This window comes from Planococcus citri, chromosome 1, assembly GCF_950023065.1.
Source record: "Planococcus citri chromosome 1, ihPlaCitr1.1, whole genome shotgun sequence".
NCBI classification, from domain to species: Eukaryota; Metazoa; Arthropoda; class Insecta; order Hemiptera; family Pseudococcidae; genus Planococcus; species Planococcus citri.
The window spans coordinates 87,257,191-87,281,780 of record NC_088677.1 but is presented as its reverse complement, the minus strand read 5'-3'; the positions used below and the strand labels follow the sequence as shown (position 1 = coordinate 87,281,780).

General features: G+C 33.6%; 1 protein-coding gene across 3 annotated transcripts in view; it reads right to left on the bottom strand.

Annotated features, from left to right (window-relative positions):
• LOC135839754 (facilitated trehalose transporter Tret1-2 homolog) overlaps positions 1 to 24,590 on the bottom strand; it is a 57,833-nt gene that overhangs the window by 1,004 nt on the left and 32,239 nt on the right. For 2 of the 3 annotated variants that reach the window (XM_065355940.1, XM_065355948.1), the window contains 4 exons: positions 14,680 to 14,865; positions 14,485 to 14,583; positions 2,944 to 3,137; positions 97 to 306 (listed from right to left, as the gene is read on the bottom strand). In XM_065355940.1, coding sequence (XP_065212012.1) covers positions 97 to 306; positions 2,944 to 3,137; positions 14,485 to 14,583; positions 14,680 to 14,865 — 689 coding nt within the window. The remainder of the gene's footprint in view (positions 1 to 96; positions 307 to 2,943; positions 3,138 to 14,484; positions 14,584 to 14,679; positions 14,866 to 24,590) is intronic. The other variant, XM_065355957.1, reaches the window with a different exon arrangement.

Below are 24,590 nucleotides of genomic sequence, written 5' to 3'. Positions count from 1 at the left end.
CAAATAAAATCAAAATTTTCATTTTTTGCAGAAAATCTATCAAAAAACAAAGTGTTTAGGTCGTCGTTGTCTTAAGTATTTATTCGTTTCTCGTACCTTGAAGAATCCAACAGCGTAAAAAATTAAAATATAAATGCCGGAGAATTGTTGGAAAAAGAAGCACATCGATAATATGAAAAATGGTTTGTAAACGGTGGGTTTTCCAATAGAAGAAAAGAATCTGCTAAGTACGCCTGGATCAGGAGTAATGGATTTCCTTTCGTGTTCTCTTTCCAACCGTTTAACTCGTCTTTGATGTAGAAGGTCCTGAAACGTAATTACATAAATTTTTTAAAATCACGTGATAGAAAAATTTCGTGACAATGTGTTAATAAAGCAAATATAAATGCAATTAAATCTGTTGTATAAAAATAGAGAAGAAATAGATAAGCTACACTGGGCACACATCAGTTTCAATTATAAACACCATTTAAAAAAAAAAAAAAAAAAGAGTTACATAAATTTAGAAAAATTCTGATCAGAAATGAATAATTTTCAACAAAAAAAAAAATCACAATTTTGGAGAACCAACATTGTTTGAGAACTTGGAGAGATATTTTAGAAGAATGGATTAAATATGTATTTAGAAGAATATTTTGAACAAAATTGGGAAATTTTCAAAGAGGGTTGAGAGTAAGGAAGAGAGCTGAAAATTTTATGACCAAGTTTTCAGGCCATAAGGGTCAATTTATACCGAATACTTTCATAATTTTTGCTGCTTTTTACAAAAAAAAAAAAAAAAAAAAAAAAACAACACGTAAAAATTTCAACTTTTCAATATTGAATTAATTAGGTTCAGTTCTGAAGAAAAAATTCAGGAAAAGAATTTTTCACGTTTTTACAATCCGATGCTAGCACTTGTTACATTTTATTTAGAAAATCGCCTCCCCTCCTGAAAAAACGAAACAAAAAACCAAAATAATTAATTAAAGAATGAAAAAAATTTCTATTTTAAACACCATTAAAAAAAAAAAAAAAATTATTCAGAAAAATTCTGATCAGAAATGAATTATTTTCAAAAAAAAAATTTAGACTACAATTTTGGAAGCTTTATGGGAAAAGGAACCAACATTGTTTGAGAACTTGGAGAGATATTTTAGAAGAATGGATTAAATATTTAGAAGAATATTTTGAGCAAAATTGGGAAATTCTCAAAGAGGGTTGAGAGTAAGGAAGAGAGCTGAAAATTTTATAACCATGTTTTCAGACCATAAGGGTCAATTTATACCGAATATTTTCATAATCTGAGAACAGGCTGTATTTTTGTTACTTTTTACAAAAAAAAAAAAAAAAAAAAAAAAAAAAAAAACATAAAAATTTTAACCTCTTAATATTGAATTAGGTAAGTAATTAGGTTCAGTTCTTAAGAAAGAATTTTTCATGTTTTTACAATCCAATTCTTGCATTTGTTACATTTTATTTAGAAAAGCAACCCCCCCCCCCCTTCAAAGAATGACACAAAAAACCAAAATAATAGATTAAAAAATGAAAAAAATGTACAATTTCAAGCAATTTCTGGAAAAAAAAGCAAGATTTTGACAATTTTATCAGCAAAAGAAAAGGCAGAATTTTTCGGTAGTTTTTGGCAAAAAAGCGAGATTTCATCAATTTTAGCAAAAGGCAGAGCTTTTGGCAATTTTTAAGAAAAAAGCAAAACTTTGGAGGCCATTTTTGAAAAAAATTGAGAATTTTAGTAATTTTTTTACAAAAGAACGACAATTTTTTCAGTAATTTTTGGTAAGATGATGTATCTTTCTGACAATCTTGGGCATTTGACTTCTTTTTGGAATGACAAAAACCAAGATTTTTGGCAATTCTTGGAAAAAGAGAGAGACATTTGAAATTTTTACCAAACAAGCGATGAATATTAGCAATTCTTGGCTGGAACAACATTTTTTGACAATTTTGACAACAAAGCCTCGAATTAAATTTTTTTCAAAAAAAATAAATTTAGTAATTAAAAAAGGTTTGAAAAGGTGGCCCAAAAAGTGACCAAAAAAACGACAAAATAAGAGTAAAACATTTTCCTATTGAAGAAAATTACCAAAAAAAAAAAAAAAAAAAAAACAGAACATTACAAATTGAAAATGTTTTGGTTCTAAATTTCATAAAGTTGGACTATTTTCTGAAGCAAACGAGCCAATTTTCGACAAACAGCGAAACCTTCGACAATATTGTAGCAAACGAAAAACGGTTATCTGGAAAATTTTTGGAAAAAATGAGACTTTTCGGAATTTTTATGTACTTAATAAAACAAGAATTTTTAAAAAAACATGCTCTGAAAAGCGAAAATTTTGGTAAATTTTTGAACAAGCGAGAATTATTGATAATTTTTAGCAAAAATAAAGACTTTGAAACTTCAGAAAAATATGCAGGACTTTTTGGCAAATTCTAAAAAAAAAAAGACAAGACTTTGGGTAATTTTTTTTTTTTTAAGTAAAACATTTAAATAGTTTACCTAAAGAGCGAGATTTATTGTCAATTATAGGAAAAAAGCAAGAATTCTCCGATTTTAGTAAATATGTAGTAGGACTTTTTGTAAATTTATTGGCAAATGGCGAAAAAAACTTTTTGGCAATTTCTGTGGCCAAGAAGTGGGACCTTTTGGGTAATTTTCGGGGGGGGGATGAGGCTTTTTATTAATTTTGTTAAAAAACGAGATTTTGTTGGTCCATTTCAGGCAAAAAGCAAGGCATTCAATTATTTTAAACAAAAAGCAGGACTTTCTGGCAATAACTGGCGAAAAAATTATACACTTTTTCTCTATCATAAGTTAGAACGTAGAATGCAAAAGCCATAGGTTAGGTAAGAGTATTTATACGAGTATATGTACAAGAGATTCGTCCAAAAAAAACAAAAGTACATCATTTATAATACTATCTAAAATATTATAAATACACTTACTTTCGCTTTATCTAACGAAACAATTTTGCATGCTTTTAAGGCTTCTTGGTTACGACCTTTACTCACAAGCCAAGTAGGACTTTCGGGAGTGAACAGGTACATCAACAGCACAGGTAAAATAGCGAAACCGATATTAATCCAAGCTACCGTTCTCCAGTGAAGGAAACATCCGGCCAAGTACACCAAAACCATACCTATAATAAACGATCAAAATTATCGCAAATTCAGCAATCAGCTATCCCATAATTAAGTTAGGTACGTTTTCATTAAGGCGTCTATAAAGGAAGGTGTAAAATTGTAATTGGTAATTATTTCATTTTTTAAGGTTGTCTATAGAACGTTGCGAGTTGAATAAAATTTTGAAACCAGGGGCATTTGTTTGGGTGTTTTGGAATTTTTTCCCCTTTTCTCTTTCTCACCATGTTGCAAATTGTTTAAAAAACCAATAGTTCGGCATATGGCATATAATATGGACTATGGAGTAATTGTCCCCCCTTCCGATCTTCCGGGACAACTTTTTTTTTCAGGGGGTATCCTAAGGAACATTATAAAGCAAACTTGGCAAAAAAAAATATGGCCCACGAACAACACAGTGGCCATTTTGATTGACAGGTCAGCCGAAATCCTAGATTTTGCATTCCAACATAGGACTTGCACGAAATTTTTTGAAGTGATCAAAGCTAGATCGAAAGAACGTGCAAAAATCCATCAACAGCCAAAATTTCAAACGATCAAATGCATTTTTTGATTTTTGGTGAATTTTTGAAAATCAAATTTATAGCAAAAATGAGAAAAAAATCAAAATTTTACCAAAGTGGCTTAGTAAGCTGAAATATGACGTAAACCCTATTTTCGACCTGCTAAATCGATTGGAAAAAGTTTTAAACCGTTTTGAGCACTTCTGGAGCCTCCAGCAGATTTTTAAAATTCAAAATTTCCACAAAAATTCATCAAATGAAGTTAGAAATCCGAAAAAACGTTGTACTGTAACTCAAATGAGCTATGAAGGAGACTGCTGGCGAATTCCGAGTCATTTTGGAGCCTCCAGCGACTTTTTGAAAATTCTTGGAGCCTCCAGCAAATTTTTGAAAATTCTTGGAGCCTCCAGCAAATTTTTGAAACTTGAAATTTCATCTAATGCAGTTGGAAAGGCAAAATTCATTCTGTAAATTAATTTCAATACGCTATGAAGTCGAATGCTGGCGAGTTTTAGGTCATTTTGGAGCCTCCAGCCACTTTTTGAAAATTCTTGGAGCCTCCAGCAGATTTTTGAAACTTGAAATTTCATCTAATGCAGTTGGAAACGCGAAATTCATTCTGTACATAAATTTCAATACACTATGAAGTCGACTGCTGGCAAGTTTTAGGTTATTTTGGAGCCTCCAGCGAATTTTTGAAAATTCTTGGAGCCTCCAACAAATTTTTGAAACTTGAAATTTCATCTAACGCAGTTGGAAAGGCGAAATTCATTCTGTAAATTAATTTTAATACGCTATGAAATTGCCTGCTGGCGAGTTTTAGTTCATTTTGGAGCCTCCAGCGAATTTTTGAAAATTCTTGGGGACTCCAGCAAATTTTTGAAACTTGAAATTTTATCAAATGCGGTTGGAAAAGCGAAATGCATTTTGTAAATTAATTTCAATACGCTATAAAGTCACCTGCTGGCAAGTTTTAGGTCATTTTGGATCCTCCAGCGAATTTTTGAAAATTCTTGGAGCTTCCAGCAAATCTCTAAAACTTGAAATTTTATCAAATGCAGTTGGAAAGGCGAAATGCATTCTGTAAATTAATTTCTATACGCAAGTCACCTGCTGGCAAGTTTTAGATCATTTTGGAGCCTCCAGCAAATTTTTGGAAATTCTTGGAGCCTCCAGCAAATTTTTGAAACTTGAAATTTCATCAAATGCAGTTGAAAAGGCGAGTAAATTAATTTCAATACGCTATGAAGTCACCTGCTTGCGAGTTTTAGTTCATTTTGGAGCCTCCAGCAGATTTTTGAAACTTGAAATTTTATCAAGTGCAGTATGAAAGGCGAAATTCATTCTGTATATTAATTTTAATACGCTATGAAGTCGATTGCTGGCGAGTTTTAGGTCATTTTGGAGCCTCCAGACATTTTTTTAAAATTCTTGAAGCCTCCAGCAAATTTCTGAAACTTGATATTTTATCAAATGCAGTTGGAAAGGCGAAATTCAGTCTGTAAATTAATTTCAATACGCTATGAAGTCGACTTCTGGCGAGTTTCAAGTCATTTTGGAGCCTCCAGCGAATTTTTGAAAATTCTTGGAGCCTCCAGCAAATTTTTGAAACTTGAAATTTTATCAAATGGTGAAATTCATTCTGTAAATTAATTTCAATTCACTATGGAGTCAACTGCAAGTAGATTTCAAATCGTTTTGGAGCCTCCAGTGACTTTTAGGAAATTACTGCAGTCTCCAGCAAATTTTCCAATGCTCGAAATTCCCATAAAATTTCACCAAACAGAGTGGGAAGAGCTTTTGTTGAAAAATCAAGTTTCAAAGATCTACTGGAGGCTCCAAAAATTTTCAAAAAATTGCTGTAGGCTCCAAAATGACCTGAGCTGGCCAATAGTCTACTTGATGGTGTGTTTAAGCTCAAGTTCAGCTTGAATTTCGGCTTTTAAACTGCATTATTGATGAAATTTTCTAGAAATTTCAAGTTTCAAAAATCTGCTGGAGGCTCCAGAACTGCTCAAAATGGTTTGAACTAGTTTCCAATCGACTTGACAGCTCAAAAATTGGGCATGTCCTAAATGTCAGCTTTCTAGGTCAATTTGGTAAAATTTTGATTTTTTCCTCATTTTTGGCATAAGTTTGATTTTCAAAAATCCACCAAAAATCAAAAAATACATTTGATCGTTTGAAATTTTGACTGGTGATGAAGTTTTGCATGCTCTTTCAATCTAGCTTTGCCCAGTTCAAAAAATTTCGTGCGAGTCCTATGTTGGAATGCAAAATCTGCGATTTTGGCTGACCTGTCAATCAAATTGGCTGCTATTTTGTTCGTAGGGCCAATTTTTTCGGCAAGTTTGCTTAAAAATGTTCCTTAGGATGTCCCCTTCATTTAAAAAGTTGTCCCAGGGGATCGGGGGGGGGGCACAATTACTCCATATATGCCATAAGCCGGACTAAAAGATAAGAAAACAAATTGAAAACACGATAATGATAAATATTATGAAAACAAATTCGAGCCAGGTGAACGAAAGCTGCAGCGTTTGCAAATCTGTAGATGTGAAGACTTGCATAATTTTTTTTTACCAAAACTAGGGGAAAGAGGGAGAACTTCTGCCAATAGTCCTCCATATGGAAAAATTTGTCCCCAGAGTCTCTTTTTATACAAAATGTCTGAACCCAAGTCTTCTCTCGAACGGATTCACGAGCCATGTAGTGAGTACTCGAGTACTTACCTCCTCACCTTGAGGAAACCATACCACAAGCTCAGCTCATAAAATGACGTAATTATGCTGGCAATGAACTATTTATCGAGCTGTTTACTCATTTTGTCATTTGTGAGGAAAACAGGCGATAAAAAAATGACTCAATTCGCTCCACGTTCGAGTAAACGTAGGTATAGGTACATGAATCAATACGATTTTCAAGCACATCTATATACCTATGAAATTCATTCCACCCAAAAGTAGATATTTTTTAGCCAACTAAATCGAATTATCCTTCACACACACGATCGAGTACAATTTACACAAATACGCGTGTAATTTCGTATTTTTTCTCATCCTCCTCTTGAAATAGGTAGGTAAATTAGTAAAAAAATCACGTAGCAGAGTTGAAAAATTTTTTACATTTCGTCACACCTTCCTTACAGTTGTGAAACTCGAGAATGAACGAATGCGAATCCGTCGCCATCGTAAAAATATGCTGCAAAATGTAATTTGCAACGGAGTATAAAATAAAGAAGCACCTTTTAATTTCATAAAATAAAGTATAAATAGGTAATGCGTGTAAAATATGAAAATATCATGATTGTATAGTTAAGAATATCAAACCTGTTGTACTATCTTGCTGATACAGCTCGCGCAACTATATAATCTAATGTACTTTTTTTATTAGGCTAATTCAATATCTAAAACAAATACATCGGTTATGGAACACACATAATGAACGGCATCACAACAACAACAACACAGACACAATGCAATGGGCATTTTTTCATTTTTTTTTTCGTTTATATACAAGCCATATAATGTAGATTTTCAATCTCGTAATGAGAAATTTAAAAAGCCATCAAATCGTCCAAAAAAAAAAGCGCTATGAAGAAATTTTTAAAGCGGTGAGATTTGTAGAAGACATCTCGCCACATTGTAAACCACGCAATAAATATGAGACGATCGTGCCCTATTTATAAGAAAATGGAAATCCACTTTGAAACAGACCTTGATCAGGTTCAATATTCGAACCAGTGGGTATACTAGTACTGGAAATACAAAATACTGAAAGAAAATTATGTCAACTTAAAACTATTTTTAAAAATTCTAGCATAGCGTAAAAGAAGGAATTAACACAAAGCGTTTGTTTTTGTTTTTTGAAAGTAATCAAAAATTAAAAACTCGAAATAATATTTGAATAAGTAAAAATTTATGAAAGATTTACCACATCATCTCTTCCGAATTGTCATTGGAATGTTTTTTTTTTCCAATGGAACGAAGCTAATGGACAGAGCTCACCGTATTAATACGGTCTTAACACGTGCTACCTGCGCATTAGTCAAAATACACATCTACAAGCTGATAATACAAATATTTTTCTTTGCTAATTCATCAACAAAATTTCCAAAGTAATATCACATTTGTAGAATTTTTATACTTACTCGATTTTAGGATTAGACGATAATAAAAACAAAGGTGCGAAGAGAATTACCTTTTTTTTTTTTTTTTTTGGCTAGATACCATAATAATTAATAACCAATTTATTATATTGGTAGGTATATTTATAATTTATATTCAATTATTTACACCTTTACTCTATGAGAAAGACAGACAAGAATGTTTACATATTTGTGAAATTCTTCAAAATATTGTAGGTAAATACATATACTCATTGATACAAATCTCAGCGAAATTTAATAAGTAGGCCAAGCCGATAGAATTTGTGACTTATTAGAGGGCTGAATTATGAGGTGGTTCAGTTAAAACTTCAATAATAGAAAAAAAACAATAGGTAGGTAGATAATACCTACTGATTCCATAAAAATTGCGAGAAAAGTCGCATAAAAAACACCAATGTTTGGGAGGTGGTCATCTTTGTGTGGGGGGGGGGTTCTCATATTTCAACCTAGCAATTGGAACATTACTTTATTTCAAAATCGGTTCTACATATTGGAAGTTGTTAATCTCGTAAATAATTACCTACCTATCCAACAAAACGAGCAAAAAATCAAAAATCGATTTTTAACCGTGAGAGGGGAGGGGGTGAAGATTGAATCCGATTGGGTCTGAATGGATAGAGATACAATTAAAAACTCCAATCTGATTGAATATAGTCTGATCAAATTGGAATCATGGAATGTACGGATCTGATCTGTTCAAACTGTGCGATCAAATGCACTCAGGTTTGCCTTACAGGTTCCCATCAGATCTGACTGATAAGATCTATAGTCACATCAAATTGCATCCAAAGAATTTTCGGATCTGATCTGAGCCCGGCCTCCATGTTGGATCTGATCAGGTCTGGTCAAATGAAATTTGATCGCAGTTCCCAACCAGATCTACACTGATGTGATCAAACCATCTAATCAGATAGCGATCAGGTCCGAAAATATCTGTTTACGTCTAAATGCATGCGGGGAATGTCTGACTGATCAGATTTGACCACATACAATCATGCTTTACTTTGAACTGATCAGAGCTGATTATGTACATCCAATTAGATTCAAAGAAAGTCTGGGTCTGATCTGATCAAACAGATCTGACCTGATACCATCAGATTTGCCCCACTAGACTTGATCAGATCAGACCAAACAGATCAGGTCACATAAAAAGTGATTCGAGAAAGGTCTGAATTTGATCTGGTTTAATTGAGTCAGTCCGATCAGATCTGATCACTGATCAGATTCAATCAGATTTTTCTATTGGATCTCTGATTATATCTGACTTCTGAGAACATTTTATCACATCAAATTGGATTTAGGCAATGTCTGAATCTGAACTGATTCAATTTAGCAGATTTGCTGATCAGATCTGATCACATTCAATCATTTTTTTTTACCCATTCAACTGATCAGAACTTATCACATCAAATATCTAGGATTCTGAGAATGCTTAAATCTGATCTGATTTAATTAGACAGCTTTGCTGATCAGATCTGATCGCCTTGAATCATTGTTTACCCATTCAAGTGATCAGGACTTATCAGTTATCACATCAAATAAGATTCTGAGAATGTCTAAATCTGATCTGATTTATTCAAGCAGACTTGCTGATCAGATCCGATCACATTCAATAACCTTTCACCCATTCAACTGATCACTGATCAGAGCTTATCACATCGAAATATGATCCTGAGCATGCCTAAATCTGATCTGATTCAATTAAGCAGACCAGCTTATCAAATCCCATCACATTCAATAACCTTTTACCCATTCAACTGATCAGAGCTTATCACATCAGATTGGATCCAGTGAATGCCAGAATCTGATCTGATTCAATTTAACATATCAAATCCGATCACATTCAATTACCTTTTTACCCATTTCACTAATCAGAGCTTATCACATCTAATGGAATCCTGAGAATGATCTGATCTAAGTGAATGGGTCTGATCAGATTTTGCTCTTGGATCTGATCAGATCAGAACATACCTTATGACATCAAATTAGATCCATAGACTGCCTGAATCTGATCTGATTTAATAGTGCTGATCAAATCCTATCACATTCAATCACCTTTCACCTATTCAACTACTCAGAGCTTGTCACATCAAATTGGATCCTGAGAATGCCTGAATCAGTGAATCTTATCTGATCAAATAAATCTGACCTAATACCATCAGGTTTGCCCTACTGAAGCTGATCAGATCTGACTAAACTGATCTGTTCCAAAAAAAAGATGATTCGAGAACTGCCCGAATCTGATCTGATGTAACTGAGCTAGTCTGACTGGATCTGATCAGGCCAGAACACATCTTAATTCTTATCACATAAAATGGAATGCAGAGAATGCCTTAATCTGATCTGATTTAATTTATCTGATCAAATCCGATCACATTCAGTCACATTCACCCATTTAACCAATCAGAGCTGATCACGTGAAATAAGACCATGAGAATGCCTGAATCTGATCCGATAAAACAGATTAGAAATGACGTAATACCATCAGCTTTGTGTTTTCCCTACAGGAGCTGATCAGATCAGAGCAGACTAAACTAGGATCTGTTCACAGAAAAAGTGATTCAAGAAATGTCTGAATCTAATCTGACTGAAGTGAGTAGGTCTGACCAGATATTGCTCTCGGATCTGATCAGATCAGAACACATCTTATCACAAGAAATTGGATCCAAGCAATGCCTGAATCTGATCTGATCCAATATAGCTGATCAAATCAGATCACATTCAATCACCTTTCACCCATTCAACTACTCAGAGCTTGTCACATCAAATATGTAGGATCCTGAAAATGCCTGAATCTGATCTGATCAAATAGATCTGACCTAATACCATCAGGATTGCTCTACTGGAGCTGATCAGATCTTACTAAACTGATTTGTTCACATAAAAAGTGATTTTGAGGAATGTCTGTATCTGATCTGATCTAACTGAGTGAGTCTGACCAGATCTGATCAGATTCAGTCAGATTGTGCTGATGGATCTGATCCGATCAGAACATATCTTATCACACCAAATGGAATGCAGAGAATGCCTCAATCTGATCTGATTCAATTTATCTAATGAAATCTGATCACATTCAATCACATTTACCCATTCAATCAATCAGAGCTGATCACATCAAATAAGACCATGAGAATGCCAAAATCTGATCTGATCAACCAGATCTGACCTAATACCATCAGGTTTGTGTTTTCCCTACAGGAGCTGATCAGATCAGACAAAACTATGATCTGTTCAAATGAAAAGTGATTTCAAAAAATGTCTGAATCTGATCTGATCTAACTGAGAGAGTCTGACCAGATCTGATCAGATTCCATCAGATTTTGCTAATGGATCTGATCCGATCAGAACACATCTTATCACATCAAATGGAATGCAGAGAATGCCTTAATCTGATCTGATTTAATTTATCTTATCAAATCCGATCACATTCAATCACAATCATTTACCCATTCAATCAATGAGAGCTGATCACATCAAATAAGACCCTGAGAATGCCTGAATCTTATCTGATCAAATAAATCTGACCTAATACCATCAGGTTTGTGTTTTCCCTACTGGAGCTGATCAGATCAGACTAAACTGATTTGTTCTCATAAAAAGTGATTTCAAGAAATGTCTGATCTGATCTAACTGAGCAAGTCTGACCAGATCTGATCAGATTCAATCAGAACATATCTTATCACATCAAATGGAATGCAGAGAATGCCTCAATCTGATCTGATTCAATTTATCTGATGAAATCTGATCACATTCAATCACATTTACCTATTCAACCAATCAGAGCTGATCACATCAAATAAGACCATGAGAATGCCGGAATCCGATCCGATCAAACAGATCTGACCTACTACCATCAGGATTGTGTTTTCCCTACAGGAGCTGATCAAATCAGACTAAACTAGGATCTGTTCAAATGAAAAGTGATTTCAAGAAATGTCTGAATCTGATCTGACCTAAGTGAGTGGGTCTGGCCAGATCTTGCTCTTGGATCTGATCCGATCAGAACAAATCTTATCGCATAAAATAGGATCCAAGCAATGACTGAATCTGATCTGATCTAATATACATAGCTGATCAAATCCGATCACGTTCAATCACTTTTCACCCATTCTACCACTCAGAGCTTGTCACATCAAGTATGTAGGATCCTGAGAATGTTTGAATCTGATCTGATTAAACAGATCTGACTTAATACCATCACTACCATCAGGTTTGCCCTACTGTAGCTGATCAGATCTGACTGAACTGATCTGTTTACAATGTTTACATAAAAAGTGATTCAAGAAATGTCTGAATCTGATCTGATCTAACTGAGTGAGTCTGACCAGATCTGATAAGATTCAATCAGATTTTGCTGATCCGATCAGAACACATCTCATCACAACAAATTGGATCCAAGAAATAACGGAATCTGATCTAATCTAATACAGCTGATTAAATCTGATCACATGCAATCACCTTTCACCCATTCAACTACTCAGAGCTGATCACATCAAATAAGACCCTGAGAATGCCTGAATCTGATCTGATCAAACAGATCTGACCTTATGCCATCAGTTTTACGGTTCCCCTAATGGAGCTGATCTGTTCACATAAAAGGTGATCATTCGAGAAATGTCTGAATCTTATCTGATCTAACTGAGCGCGTCTGACCAGATCTGATCGGATTTAATCAGATTTTGTGATTGGATCTGATCCGATGTGATCGTGAGATCATCTTATCATAACAAATTGAACATCTCAACTTGAGCAGAAAATCATTTTTTAATTTCTCTCAAAATTTTGGATTTTGGCCTTAAAAATTTGTGACATAAAATGATATTCAAAATTTTTCCGATTCTCATGTTGTTATTACTAAGAGTTTGAAAATTTATTTTGGAAATCGGGATAGAAAAAGTGCTTATTTGAGCATTTCCTTAAAATTCCAAAATGAAATTTTGAGTAAACCTCATTTTTTTAAAAGAATCTGCTTCTTAACCGAGTTATCTAGGTACTATACTTCTTTCTATAAAGGTAATATAATTTTTCAATTTTCATCCGTCAGATTCTTCTCGGCTCTCAAAGGGTTAAAACGAACAAAAAGTGCCTTCAAATCATAAAATGCGATATGTAAGCAAAGAAAGCTATGTAGATGCTGATCAAGTATGAAAATATGAATTATGCACAGAAAATTCCTTAAAATTAGGTACTTTCTCATCAAGTTGATATCAAAGAAAAAAAATTGAGAAACCATGCCTTGATAAGTTACCTACATATTTTTAAAATGATGAAAACAATTCTAACTAACTACATAGGAAGAATTCCATTTCAATAAAAAGAATTGAGATCGAAGTGGTAATATTTTCCTAGAAAGGAAAATTTACACCAATCATTACGATAAATCGCTAAGAGCAGCTTTATCACAATAAAATAAATCGTACGATCTCCTCAGGGAAAAATCCATATTACACATTATGTAACATATTATTAATAACGATAGATAGATAGATAGATAGATAGATAGATCGATCGATCGATATCGCTAATCAAATGCGAAAGAGCACTAAATTAACATAAATCAAACGATACGATCAGACGATCACGATACTCGTAGTTGTGACAATTAATGGGTACAATGATAATAAATGATCGACTATAGACGAGATCCAACTGTACGAGACAGTGCAATAAATTCGTCAACTCTTTCCAATTTCCTCGTAAGAATGTAAAAATAAGATAAATACACGATGAGATGACATATACAAGGATACAAAAAAAAATATCTAATTTCCTCCATATTGCAAAACACACCTAAAGGTAACTACAAGTATGTAATTGACGAAGAGGAATAAAAACATAGTAATAAAATAATCTATCGCGTTCGTTAATCACTCGACGACAAAAAATTTCTTTACGATGGTGAATTTTTTTCTCTCGTGATAATAAAACACTTTAGTAGGTTAGGTACCTCGGTCTCGCCCGACTCGAGCAGGAAATATTACGACATGTATGACAATTATACGTAAGCTCGGACGAGTCTAGTACTAGTCGACTCGTTTTCATAATTTTTTCGCTTTTTTCCCTGACGTATGGTTTTTTCTTTTCAATGACCTTCGATATTGCTCAGCAGCAGAAAAGTGTCGAATCAGCGATCGCGAGTACCTATACTCGTAATTAATATACAATCTGTAGCTGAGATAATATAGCGGAGACACTCGTGTAATTAATGCTGCTTGTTTTGCGACAACGTATACAACGAGTTGTTTGTTGGCCAAGTCAGCAAAATAGGTACCTATTTGGTACCCGATGATTATAAAATAGGTAGATGCTAAGATGGACGATGAACAAGCGACCAGCGCTTCGATATTACTAATTATAAGTATGAGAAATGAGTATTGAGTAATTATATGAGAAAATGGACGTAAAAAAAATACGAGCAAGACTACCGAATGAAAAATCAATGACCTAAGCATTTTCCCAACGTACCATCGAACACGTGTACGGGGGCAATAATCACACGTGTACGGTGGACAAATTCAATTTGTTAAACCTGACACCAAGTAAGTATAAATGAAGTAATAAAGTACAACATACAAGTTAAACTCGAGTGTGTAGATGTATAAAATGTAACAAAATGATTAAAAATTATAATAGTAGAGATAAAAATGCAAACGAGAATAGAACCAAAATTATACTAACCAAAAGATGTCATCGTTGGTCCTAGACAAATTAACGCTCCTCGTAAATCTGGTCTGGCTACTTCGGTTATATAAACAGCTGCAGGACTGGAACCCATGGCTAATGAAAAAAAAAAAATTGCAAATAGCAAATTTATTAATCGGGTGCAAATCTACTTTCGAATTCTGACAAGTCAGCAATCTTTTTTTTTTTTACCGAGAGCAAATCCGGTGAGAACTCGCCCAACCATGATGTACGTTATATTTGGAGCCGAAGCGATCATTATCCATCCTGCGACGTATGGTATAGATGCTGCTTTTAAGGTGCTCACTCTTCCAATTGAGTCGACCAAGACACCGGTGAGTAAGGCAGCTCCGGGAACGATCAAAACGGTTAAACTTGCTGTAATCAAAATAATAATACAGAGATTAGTTTGCTAGGTAGGAAAGTTTTCGACTTTGATAATAATAATAGATATAAATAAGAATGGGTAGGTCTAGGAACTTTATTTAAAATAAAAGCACATCATCAACTATGCAAATACTACAACTACCTACGTAAGTACGAGTATACCTAATGTGAGAACACATTAGCGAAGATATGAATAAAAAAACCATTTTTGGTATCTATTATTCGCCAATTATCTCATCTCAGTGTTATGATAAATCATTTGGCAAATAAAGACTCTCACGAGCGTTCATTCTACTTTCATGAATAACAAATCAGCGTGTTTATAAATTAACGAAGCTAAAAGGATATTTTTAATGCTAATATTTGAACGAACAATTAATCTGAAGACGAAAAAAAACTGCGGGTTTTTCATCAAAAATAGTCTTAAATTACATTACTGATTAGAACTTTTTATCAAATTCAAACGAATAACACGGGAAATTTATTTTTAAATCAAATTCAAACAGAGGGATTTTGAGCTCTAAAAAAAAGTTTGAAAAATAACCATGAACGGAATTTTATGAGTCGATGTGAGAAAAAACATAAAATTTTCACAAGAGAGGTATCCCCGAGACAGAGAAATTTTTAATCAGGAAGGAAAATCTCAAAACAGGAATGGAATAAGTCTCCTCTCAAAGGAAAGTAACTTGATTACGAGAGGACTTTTTGGCAATTTCTGGCAAAAAAAACAAGACTTCTGAACAGTTTTTAGAAAAAAGTGAAACCTTTGAAATTTTTCGCAAAAAAACAACTATTTTCAACAGTTTTGCTAAAAAACAAAAATTTTTAAAAATCAAAAAAAACTTCTAAAAATTGAAAAAAATGACAACCTGTCTTGACCCTGAAACAGGTCAAATGGGGTTGGAAGGTTGAAACAGACAAAAGGCACTTCGGATATATTCTCCCATTGTACTGTGAAAATTTGGACCCTCTAGGTCAATTTGGAGGGGCTGTAGGCTTTCTTGAACGTCAAAAAACATGTAAAATAGACCAAAAATCCAGTTTTTTGACCCTGGAGAGGTCAAATGTGGTTGGAAGGTTGAAACAGGCAAAAGGAACTTCAGGTACATCCTCCCATTGTACTGTGAAAATTTGAACCCTCTGGGTCAATTTGGATGGGCTGTAGGATTTCCTAAATGTTGAAGAACATTTTTAAAAAAACTGAAAATCCACTTTTTAACCCTGGAGAAGGGTCAAATAGGGTTGGAAAGTTGAAACCTGCAAAAGGCAGTTCGGGTACATCCTCCCATTGTACTGTGAAAATTTGGACCTTCTAGGTCAATTTGGAGGGGCTGCAGGCTTTCTTAAACGTCAAAAAAACATGTAAAGTAGACCAAAAATCCAGTTTTTTGACCCTGGAGAGGTCAAATGGGGTTGGAAGGTTGAAACCTTCATCAAGTATTCAGGGAACACCCTCCCATTGTATGTTGAAAATTTGGACCCTCTAGATCGATTTTAGGGGTGAGGGGGTCAAAAATTGGGGTCAAATGTGGTTTTTCTCACCTTAAATGGGGTGGAGATGACCTAGGAAGCTAAAATTTGGATATGTCGATCACAATGGAGATACTGACCAATGGTATGGTTTTGGACCTTTTTCATCCATTTGGGGTCATATTATGCTCCTCCAAAAAAATGAACTTTCTGTAAAAATGGGGTTGGAAGGTTGAAACATGCAGAAGGCACTTCGGATACATCCTCCTATTGTTTGTACTGTGAAAATTTGGACCCTCTAGGTCAATTTGGAGGGGCTGTAGGCTGTCTGAAAAATTCAAAAACACGTAAAATAGACCAAAAATCCACTTTTTTGACCCTGGAGAGGTCAAACGGGGTTGGAAGGTTGAAACCTTCATCAAGTACTCAGGGGGCACCCTCCCATTGTATGATGAAAATTTGGACCCTGAAGATCAATTTTAGGGGTGAGGGGGTCCAAAATTAGGGTCAAATGTGGTTTTTCCCACCTTAAATAGGGTGGGGATGACCTAGGAAGCTAAAATTTGGATATGTTGATGACAATGGAGGTACTGACCAATGGTATGGTTTTGGACCTTTTTCATCCATTTGGGGTCATATTATGCCCCTCCAAAAAAATGACCTTTCTGTAATTTTCAGCTTTGCTCCTTCAAACTTCGGGGGTCAATTTTAGATCCTAAAAGAACCTCATTCTCTAAGTTTGACCTTATTTGATCAATTAGAACAGGTTCCAGGTCATAACATGCAAAAATCACCATCATGCTGAAACTTGAAACTTATAAATAGATACTTATATAAAATCTGACACACCAGGAATCGTCTAGTTTGAGCTCAAAACGTCGAGCACTATCAAAATTTTTTACCGCCGACCTTTTTATCCAAAGTTTGGGCCTACCGCAACAGCCATCATTTTTTACAAAAATTTGGCTAAAAAAAAGCATGACTTTGGCAATTTTAGCAAAAATTATCTCTTTGAAAATTATTGGCAAAACAGCCAAACTTTTTTCTTCTTATTTGGGGGGGGGGGGAGTGTTTATAATTACGTCGGGGACAAATAGGAAACTTGAGTAAAAAGCGAGAATTTTTGTCAAAAAGTAAGAATCTGACGATTTTAGCAAAAAGAAACAATTTTTGACAATAATTAGCATAATAAATTTGTTTCATTTTAAAAATAATTTTTGTCAAAAAAACATGCAACTTTGCAAATTTTCTAAAAGCAGAAAATTTTCTGTCAATTTTTGGAAAAAAGTGACAGTGAGACTTGAACAATTTTCAGAAAAAAGCATGACTTTTTGGCACGCAAAAAAATTATGAGTCACTCTCATCAACTTTTATCAAAAGTTGGACTTTCTTTAATTAGTTAGTAAAAAAGTTGGACTGTTGAGTAATTTTTGAAAAAATGAGACTTTTTATAATTTTTTGCCAAAAAAAACAACAAATTTTCATTTTTTTAAAAATCGAGAACGTTTTAAAACTTTTTGGCAAAAAGCAGGAATTTTTTCGAAATGGCATCGGAAATTTTTGGGGTAATTTGTCTTTTTTTCATTTTCTTGCAATTTTTTAAATAAAAACGAGATGATATTTTTTGGTTAAAAAAACGAGATTTTTAAAAAATGAACTAATGGACAATTTCTTGAAAAAAAACGGGACTTTGAGCGATTTTTCGAAAAAAAAATTATGATTTTTGTCAATTTTTGGCTTACAACAGAATTTTGACAAATTTTAGCAAAAAACATAGACTTCTGACAATTATTGGCAAAAAAAAATGAAAATTGTTCGCAATTTGTGTCGAAAAAGCGAGCCTTTTTTCTAAAATCTTGTACATAAAAATATTGAAATTTCGGGACAAAAAATGTAACGATGTAAAACTTTAAAGATCAAAAAACCTTCAGATCGCAAAAGTTTTCGAAATGAAAAAAAAACTTCACAATTTCAAGAAAACCAATTTTGAAACTACAGAGCAAAGAATCTGAGAAAAATCTGAAACTCAACAATACCTCGAGATCGTAAACGTTGAATTCTTGAGACAGAAAATACTTGAGTCAAAAGATCTTGTAGGGTCTCAAAAATTTTTAAAACATTTCAAGATGAGAAAACACTTGAAAAAATGTTTGATCTTGAAATTGTATCTAGAGATTTTGAGATGTTTATGCAATGCATTAAGATTTTTCCATTTTTGTCGATATGAAGATTTTTAAATTTCGAGATTTTTTACTAGAGACAAAAAATCTTTAGATGAGAAAATCTAGATAAACACCTTGAAGTTTCAGGTCAAAAAAAAAACGCGCAAGAACCTCGAGATACAAACATTCCGAAATCTCGAGATCAAAAAACCTCGAAACATCGAGACATTGGAATTTTGAAACCTCAAGATGTATAAAAATAATCTTGAAGAAAAATAGTTCACAACATTTCAAAATGCATAAATTTTCAAGAGATAAAAATTTCAAAAAAAGTCTCGAAAATAAATATGAAAATTTTAAAATCTCAGAAGAGGAAAGTTGGAAATTTTTTTTTAAAAATGTGAAACCTTTGAAAAAAAATACAATATTCAGAAAGATTTTGACCTTTAAAAAAAATTAGCAATTTCAATTTTTTATAATTTTTTTCAATTTTGTCTCACTTTGGAAACCCTTGCATACATGGACCAACATAAATTGTGGGACAGAGGGTGGTTCTTTTTTGAAGGTTGTTTAAAAACGTAAACGTGGTCTTGTGATTCAAAAGTTAAAAATGCACGTTTTATCTAATTACACGATTCATTTAACAAGTCAATATCTTATCATCGAGACATTATTTTCGATAGGTAGTGTATTGTAGAGAGGGCTTGATACTTGGGCAGATTAAGTCGGTTTAAAATTTCAAGATATGATTCGTAAAGTAACTTCATTGTTGTGGATCCACTTCCGAATTTCAATCTACGTACTTAATTAAAAGTACAATGTATTGCTATATGAATGTACGTAATGTAATGATATCGTTATCCTTACGTAATTTTTAAATTGACAAACACTTAACTAGCAATCGTTTTCGTTTAGTGATTTTGTTTTTATTTACGCATCTAAGACGAAATTTCAATCATTCTGTTTGAAAACAAAACTGGATTTTAATGTTTCTTTTACCCTTAAGTATGCTTGATGTGTTCATTGGTTTGATGTTTTTGATTTACGTTATCAGATAATCCCTCAGTCGTGCTTTTAAGAGAGCAGTTGACATTTTCTTGTCCACTTTATTGGGATAATGAGCTTTATACGTATCAGTTTTTGAGTGCTCATCGCAATAGCAGCAATGCCAGATACATCAATTTTGTTTATCTATAAGCTTAACGAACGATTAATTCAATTCAAATTACTATAATGCAAAATAATACTTCGATTAAATCCTCAATTTCTGATTTTACAAAAGAAATGAAATTTGGTCCTAATCGATCTTTCTGATCTCAAAACTTTTCGATCAAAAGATCTTTTGGTTTAGAGAGGTACTCAAGAATTCAACGTATAAAATTACCAAAATCTTGATTTTTTATTTCAAAATTTAAAAAAGATTCGCTGTTTCGACATAAATTGGAAAAAAGTTTCATTTTTCGCCAACAATTGTCAGAAAGTCTTTTGTTTTTTTGCTAAAATTGTCAAAACTTTGTTGTTGGCCGAAAATTGAAAAAAAACTCACTTTTTTTCAAAAAATTATTCAAAAATCATGTTTTTGTCAAAAATTGCGCATTAGATATTTATTTTTCAAAAATTTCGTTTTTTCAACCAAAAAGTTGCCAAAAAAAATCAAACCTCTAAAAATTTATGAAAAGTTTTACTGTTTTGACACAAATTGCAATTTTGAAAAAATTCCTGATTTTTGCCGAAAGTTTTGAAAAATTTTCGCTGAAAGTCTAGCTTTTTTGATAAAAATTGCGAACAGTAGTTTTTTTTATGTTTTTTTTCAATTCTTTGAGTGAGGGCTCAAGTTCATTGAATGATGATTTTTCTGACGAGAATGAGCCAAATTCAAGTATTTGAGTGCAAAACTATAAACATTTCAATTATTTGAATCTTTCATAATTTTTTTGAAAACTGTAAGAGGACTTTTCGACATGATTTAGTTTCAGGTTAAAGAGGGGGGGGTTGGAATTCACATGGATTTTTTTCCGATACAAATCAATAGCTTGGGAGAGGAGGGAGCAACAGACAAGAAAAATCGCAAAAAAACGTGAATAGGCAATAGTCCGGTATATGACAATAGGAGTAATTGCACCCCCCCCCGCCGCAGATCCTCCGGGACAACATTTTTCTTAAAGGGGACATCTTAAGGAACATTTTAAAGCAAACTTGCCAAAAAAAAAGTTGGCCTTACTTACAAAATGGCGGCCATTTTGATTGACAGGTCAGCCGAAATTGCAGATTTTGCGTTTCAACATAGGACTTGCACAACATTTTTCAAACTGTACAAAGGTAGATCGAAAGATCATGCAAAAATTCATCACCTGTCAACATTTCAAGTGTTAAAGTGCGTTTTTCGATTTTTGGTGAATTTTTGAAAATTGAATTTAGGCTAAAAATGAGGGAAAAAATCAAAATTTTACCAAATTGACCAAGAAAGCTGAAATTTGAGATATACCCTATTTTCGACATGCCAAATCGATTGAAAACAGTTTCAATCCGTTTTGAGCAGTTCTGGAGCCTCCAGCAGATTTTTGAAACTCGAAATTCTCACAAAATTCCATCAAATTGGAGTTATAAAGCTCAAATTTATTCTAAAAACTAAATTCAATGCGCTACGAAGTACTGCAGGTAAATTTCAAGTCGTTTTGGAGCCTCCAGCGACTTTTTGAAAATTCCTGAAGCCTCCAGCAGATTTTTGAAACTTTAAATTTTCACAAAATTTCATCAAATGGAGATGGAAAGCTGAAATTTACTCTACATTCCAATTTTAACAACCTCTGAAGACGACTTCAGGTGGGTTCAAGTCATTTTAGAGCCTCCAGCGACTTTTTTGAAAATTACTGCATCCTCCAGTAGATTTTTGAAATTTTAAATTTTCACAAAATTTCATCAAACGGAGATGGAAAGCTGAAATTTACTCTACACTCCAATTTTAACACCCCCTGAAGACGACTTCAGGTGGGTTAAAGTCATTTTAGGGCCTCCAGTGACTTTTTTGAAAATTACTGGAGCCTCCAGTAGATTTTCGAAATTTGAAATTTCCCCAACATTAATTTATCAAATGGAGTTGGCAAGCTGGAATTTACTTCGCAGACTACATGGTGATTTCAAATGGTTTTGAAGCTTCCAGCTACTTTTTGGAAATTTCAATTTTCCAAAAAAACACCATACAACCTTTCAAAAAGTCGCTGGAGGCTCCAAAACGACTTGAAATCCACCAGCAGCCAACTTCGTAGCGTATTGAAATTAGTTTGCAGAATTAATTTCAACTCCCCATCTCCATTTGATGAAATTTTGTGAAAATTTAAAGTTTCAAAAATCTGCTGGAGGCTCCAGTAATTTTCAAAAAAAGTCGCTGGTGGCCCTAAAATCACTCGAACCCACCTGAAGTCGTCTTCAGAGGCTGTTGAAATTGGAGTAGAGAGTAAGAAAGGTTGTGTGACGTTTTTTTGGAAAATTGAAATTTTCTAAAAGTAGCTGGAAGCTTCAAAACCATTTGAAATCACCATGTAGTCTGCGAAGTAAATTCCAGCTTGCCAACTCCATTTGATAAATTAATGTTGGGGAAATTTCAAATTTCGAAAATCTACTGGAGGCTCCAGTAATTTTCAAAAAAGTCACTGGAGGCCCTAAAATGACTTTAACCCACCTAAAGTCGTCTTCAGGGGGTGTTAAAATTGGAGTGTAGAGTAAATTTCAGCTTTCCATCTCCGTTTGATGAAATTTTGTGAAAATTTAAAATTTCAAAAATCTGCTGGAGGCTCCAGTAATTTTCAAAAAAAGTCGCTGGTGGCCCTAAAATCACTTGAACCCACCTGAAGTCGTCTTCAGAGGCTGTTGAAATTGGAGTATAGAGTAAATTTCAACTTTCCATCTCCACTTGATGAAATTTTGTGAAAATTTAAAGTTTCAAACATCTGCTGGAGGCATCAGGAATTTTCAAAAAGTCGCTAGAGGCTCCAAAACAACTTGAAATTCACCTGCAGTACTTCGTAGCGTATTGAAATTAGTTTTTAGAATAAATTTCAGCTTTACAACTTCAATTTGATGGAATTTTGTGGGAATTTCGAGTTTCAAAAATCTGCTGGAGGCTCCAAAACTGCTCAAAACGGGTTGAAACCGTTTCCAATCAATTTGGCATGTCAAAAATAGGGTATATCCCAAATTTCAGCTTTCTTGGTCAATTTGGTAAAATTTTGATTTTTCCCTCATTTTTGGCCTAAATTCGATTTTCAAAAATTCACCAAAAATCGAAAAACGCACTTTAGCACTTGAAATTTTGACAGGTGATAAATTTTTGCGTGATCTTTCGATCTACCTTTGTAAAGTGTGAAAAAGTTCGTTCAAGTCCTATGTTAAAACGCAAAATCTGCGATTTCGGCTGACCTGTCAATCAAAATGGCCGCCATTTTGTAAGTAAGGCCAACTTTTTTTTGGCAAGTTTGCTTTAAAATGTTCCTTAGGATGTCCCCTTTAAGAAAAAAGTTGTCCCGGAGGAACCGCGGGGGGCGTGCAATTACTCCTATTGTCATATGCCGAACTATAAGAGTTACTCAAAAAAGCACGCTAAAATTCGAACAATTTTTTTTTCACGAAAACGAATTAAAACCCATTCTCACTATTCTGAAATACTATTAAGACAAACAGCCTATTAAAAAATGCTGTAAAATTTTCCACTCGATAAATTACACTATTCGCGCAATTGTTCACAAATTGATAATTGCCAGCACGCTATCGCATGAAAAAAAATGGAACCGTCCTCGAGGGAGTTCATGGTCAAAAATGTCAAACTCTAAGAATAGAACTGTACAAAAAATACTCGTACATCCGAGTAAAATATAAAGAAGCTGCTGCTGACATCGTGAAATTAGTAACTCTTTCGTAATGATTTTCATATTTATGTAGATACGTAAGTACGTGCAAATTGATCGACATTGATTTCAATTTTAAATACCATGCACTAATTCATTTTATTGCAACTTTATCCTTCTCGAAATTTGCGAAATAGGAACTAGGAAGGTAGGGTGAGGGTGACGTACGAGAAGGTACGTCATATCGTCTACCTTTTTATCGTTCAAGTCCAAGTATGCTGGTACTTTAATCACGTTATCAGCATATTTTCGATTGAAAAAACAAATTTTTCGCGATCTGCGATCTCAATTATGAATCTAAAATTCGCATCAAGAATGTACGTACATGTAAAATTGTTTTAAAAATCATTATCAACTCGAATGAATTCGCGTTTAATCGCCTCGATAATTCAAAGTTATACCGTCGGACCGATCACGGCTGCATAATAATTCGCCAGAAAGTGACCGTGAAAAGATAAGATAAAATTTACAGCTACAGACATACCTATAATTTAAAGGTTCATATCAATGTAATGATTAAGTACTACACACGGGTTTTAATTTTAATTTCAATTCGTGGTAAATGATGCGGAATTTTTAGCACAATTTTTTTCTTTTAAATTTAGATAAAATGCATTATTGCTTTTGAAAGTAAAATTTATTATGTAGAACGAATAACAGATTCGAATAATACGTATATTATTATGTATGATGATTTGCACACCAAAATGTAACCTTACGAGTAGAGTTATCTTTCAAGGTAGCCCCAATTTCCGATGCATTTACCTTTTACAATGAAATGAAAACCACTGTAAAACCAACAACAGTCTGCTATCTGTGTAGATAACATGAGTCATTCTCGTTCCCGTCGTGATAAAATATACCATATGTAAATTAAACTTAACATTTTAAAATTCAATGTACGTATTTAGTGTATGTATTGTGTATTCACAGGCGTGTGGCGAAGTGATGTGAGGGAGAGGCAGGGGAGGGGGGTAGTACTGAAAATTTTTCAATTCTTTACCCCAGACCCCTCCCCCTCCCATCAGAATTTTTCATGATAATTAGCCAGATGTATAGGTACTTTGAAAAAATTCTGAAAGGGGGAATTTGGAAACAAAAATGTTGAATTATTTAAAATGTTCAAAAACGATGGTTTTATAATACCTGGCAAAAAATTTGAATTGTTCTAGTGCAAGGTTGG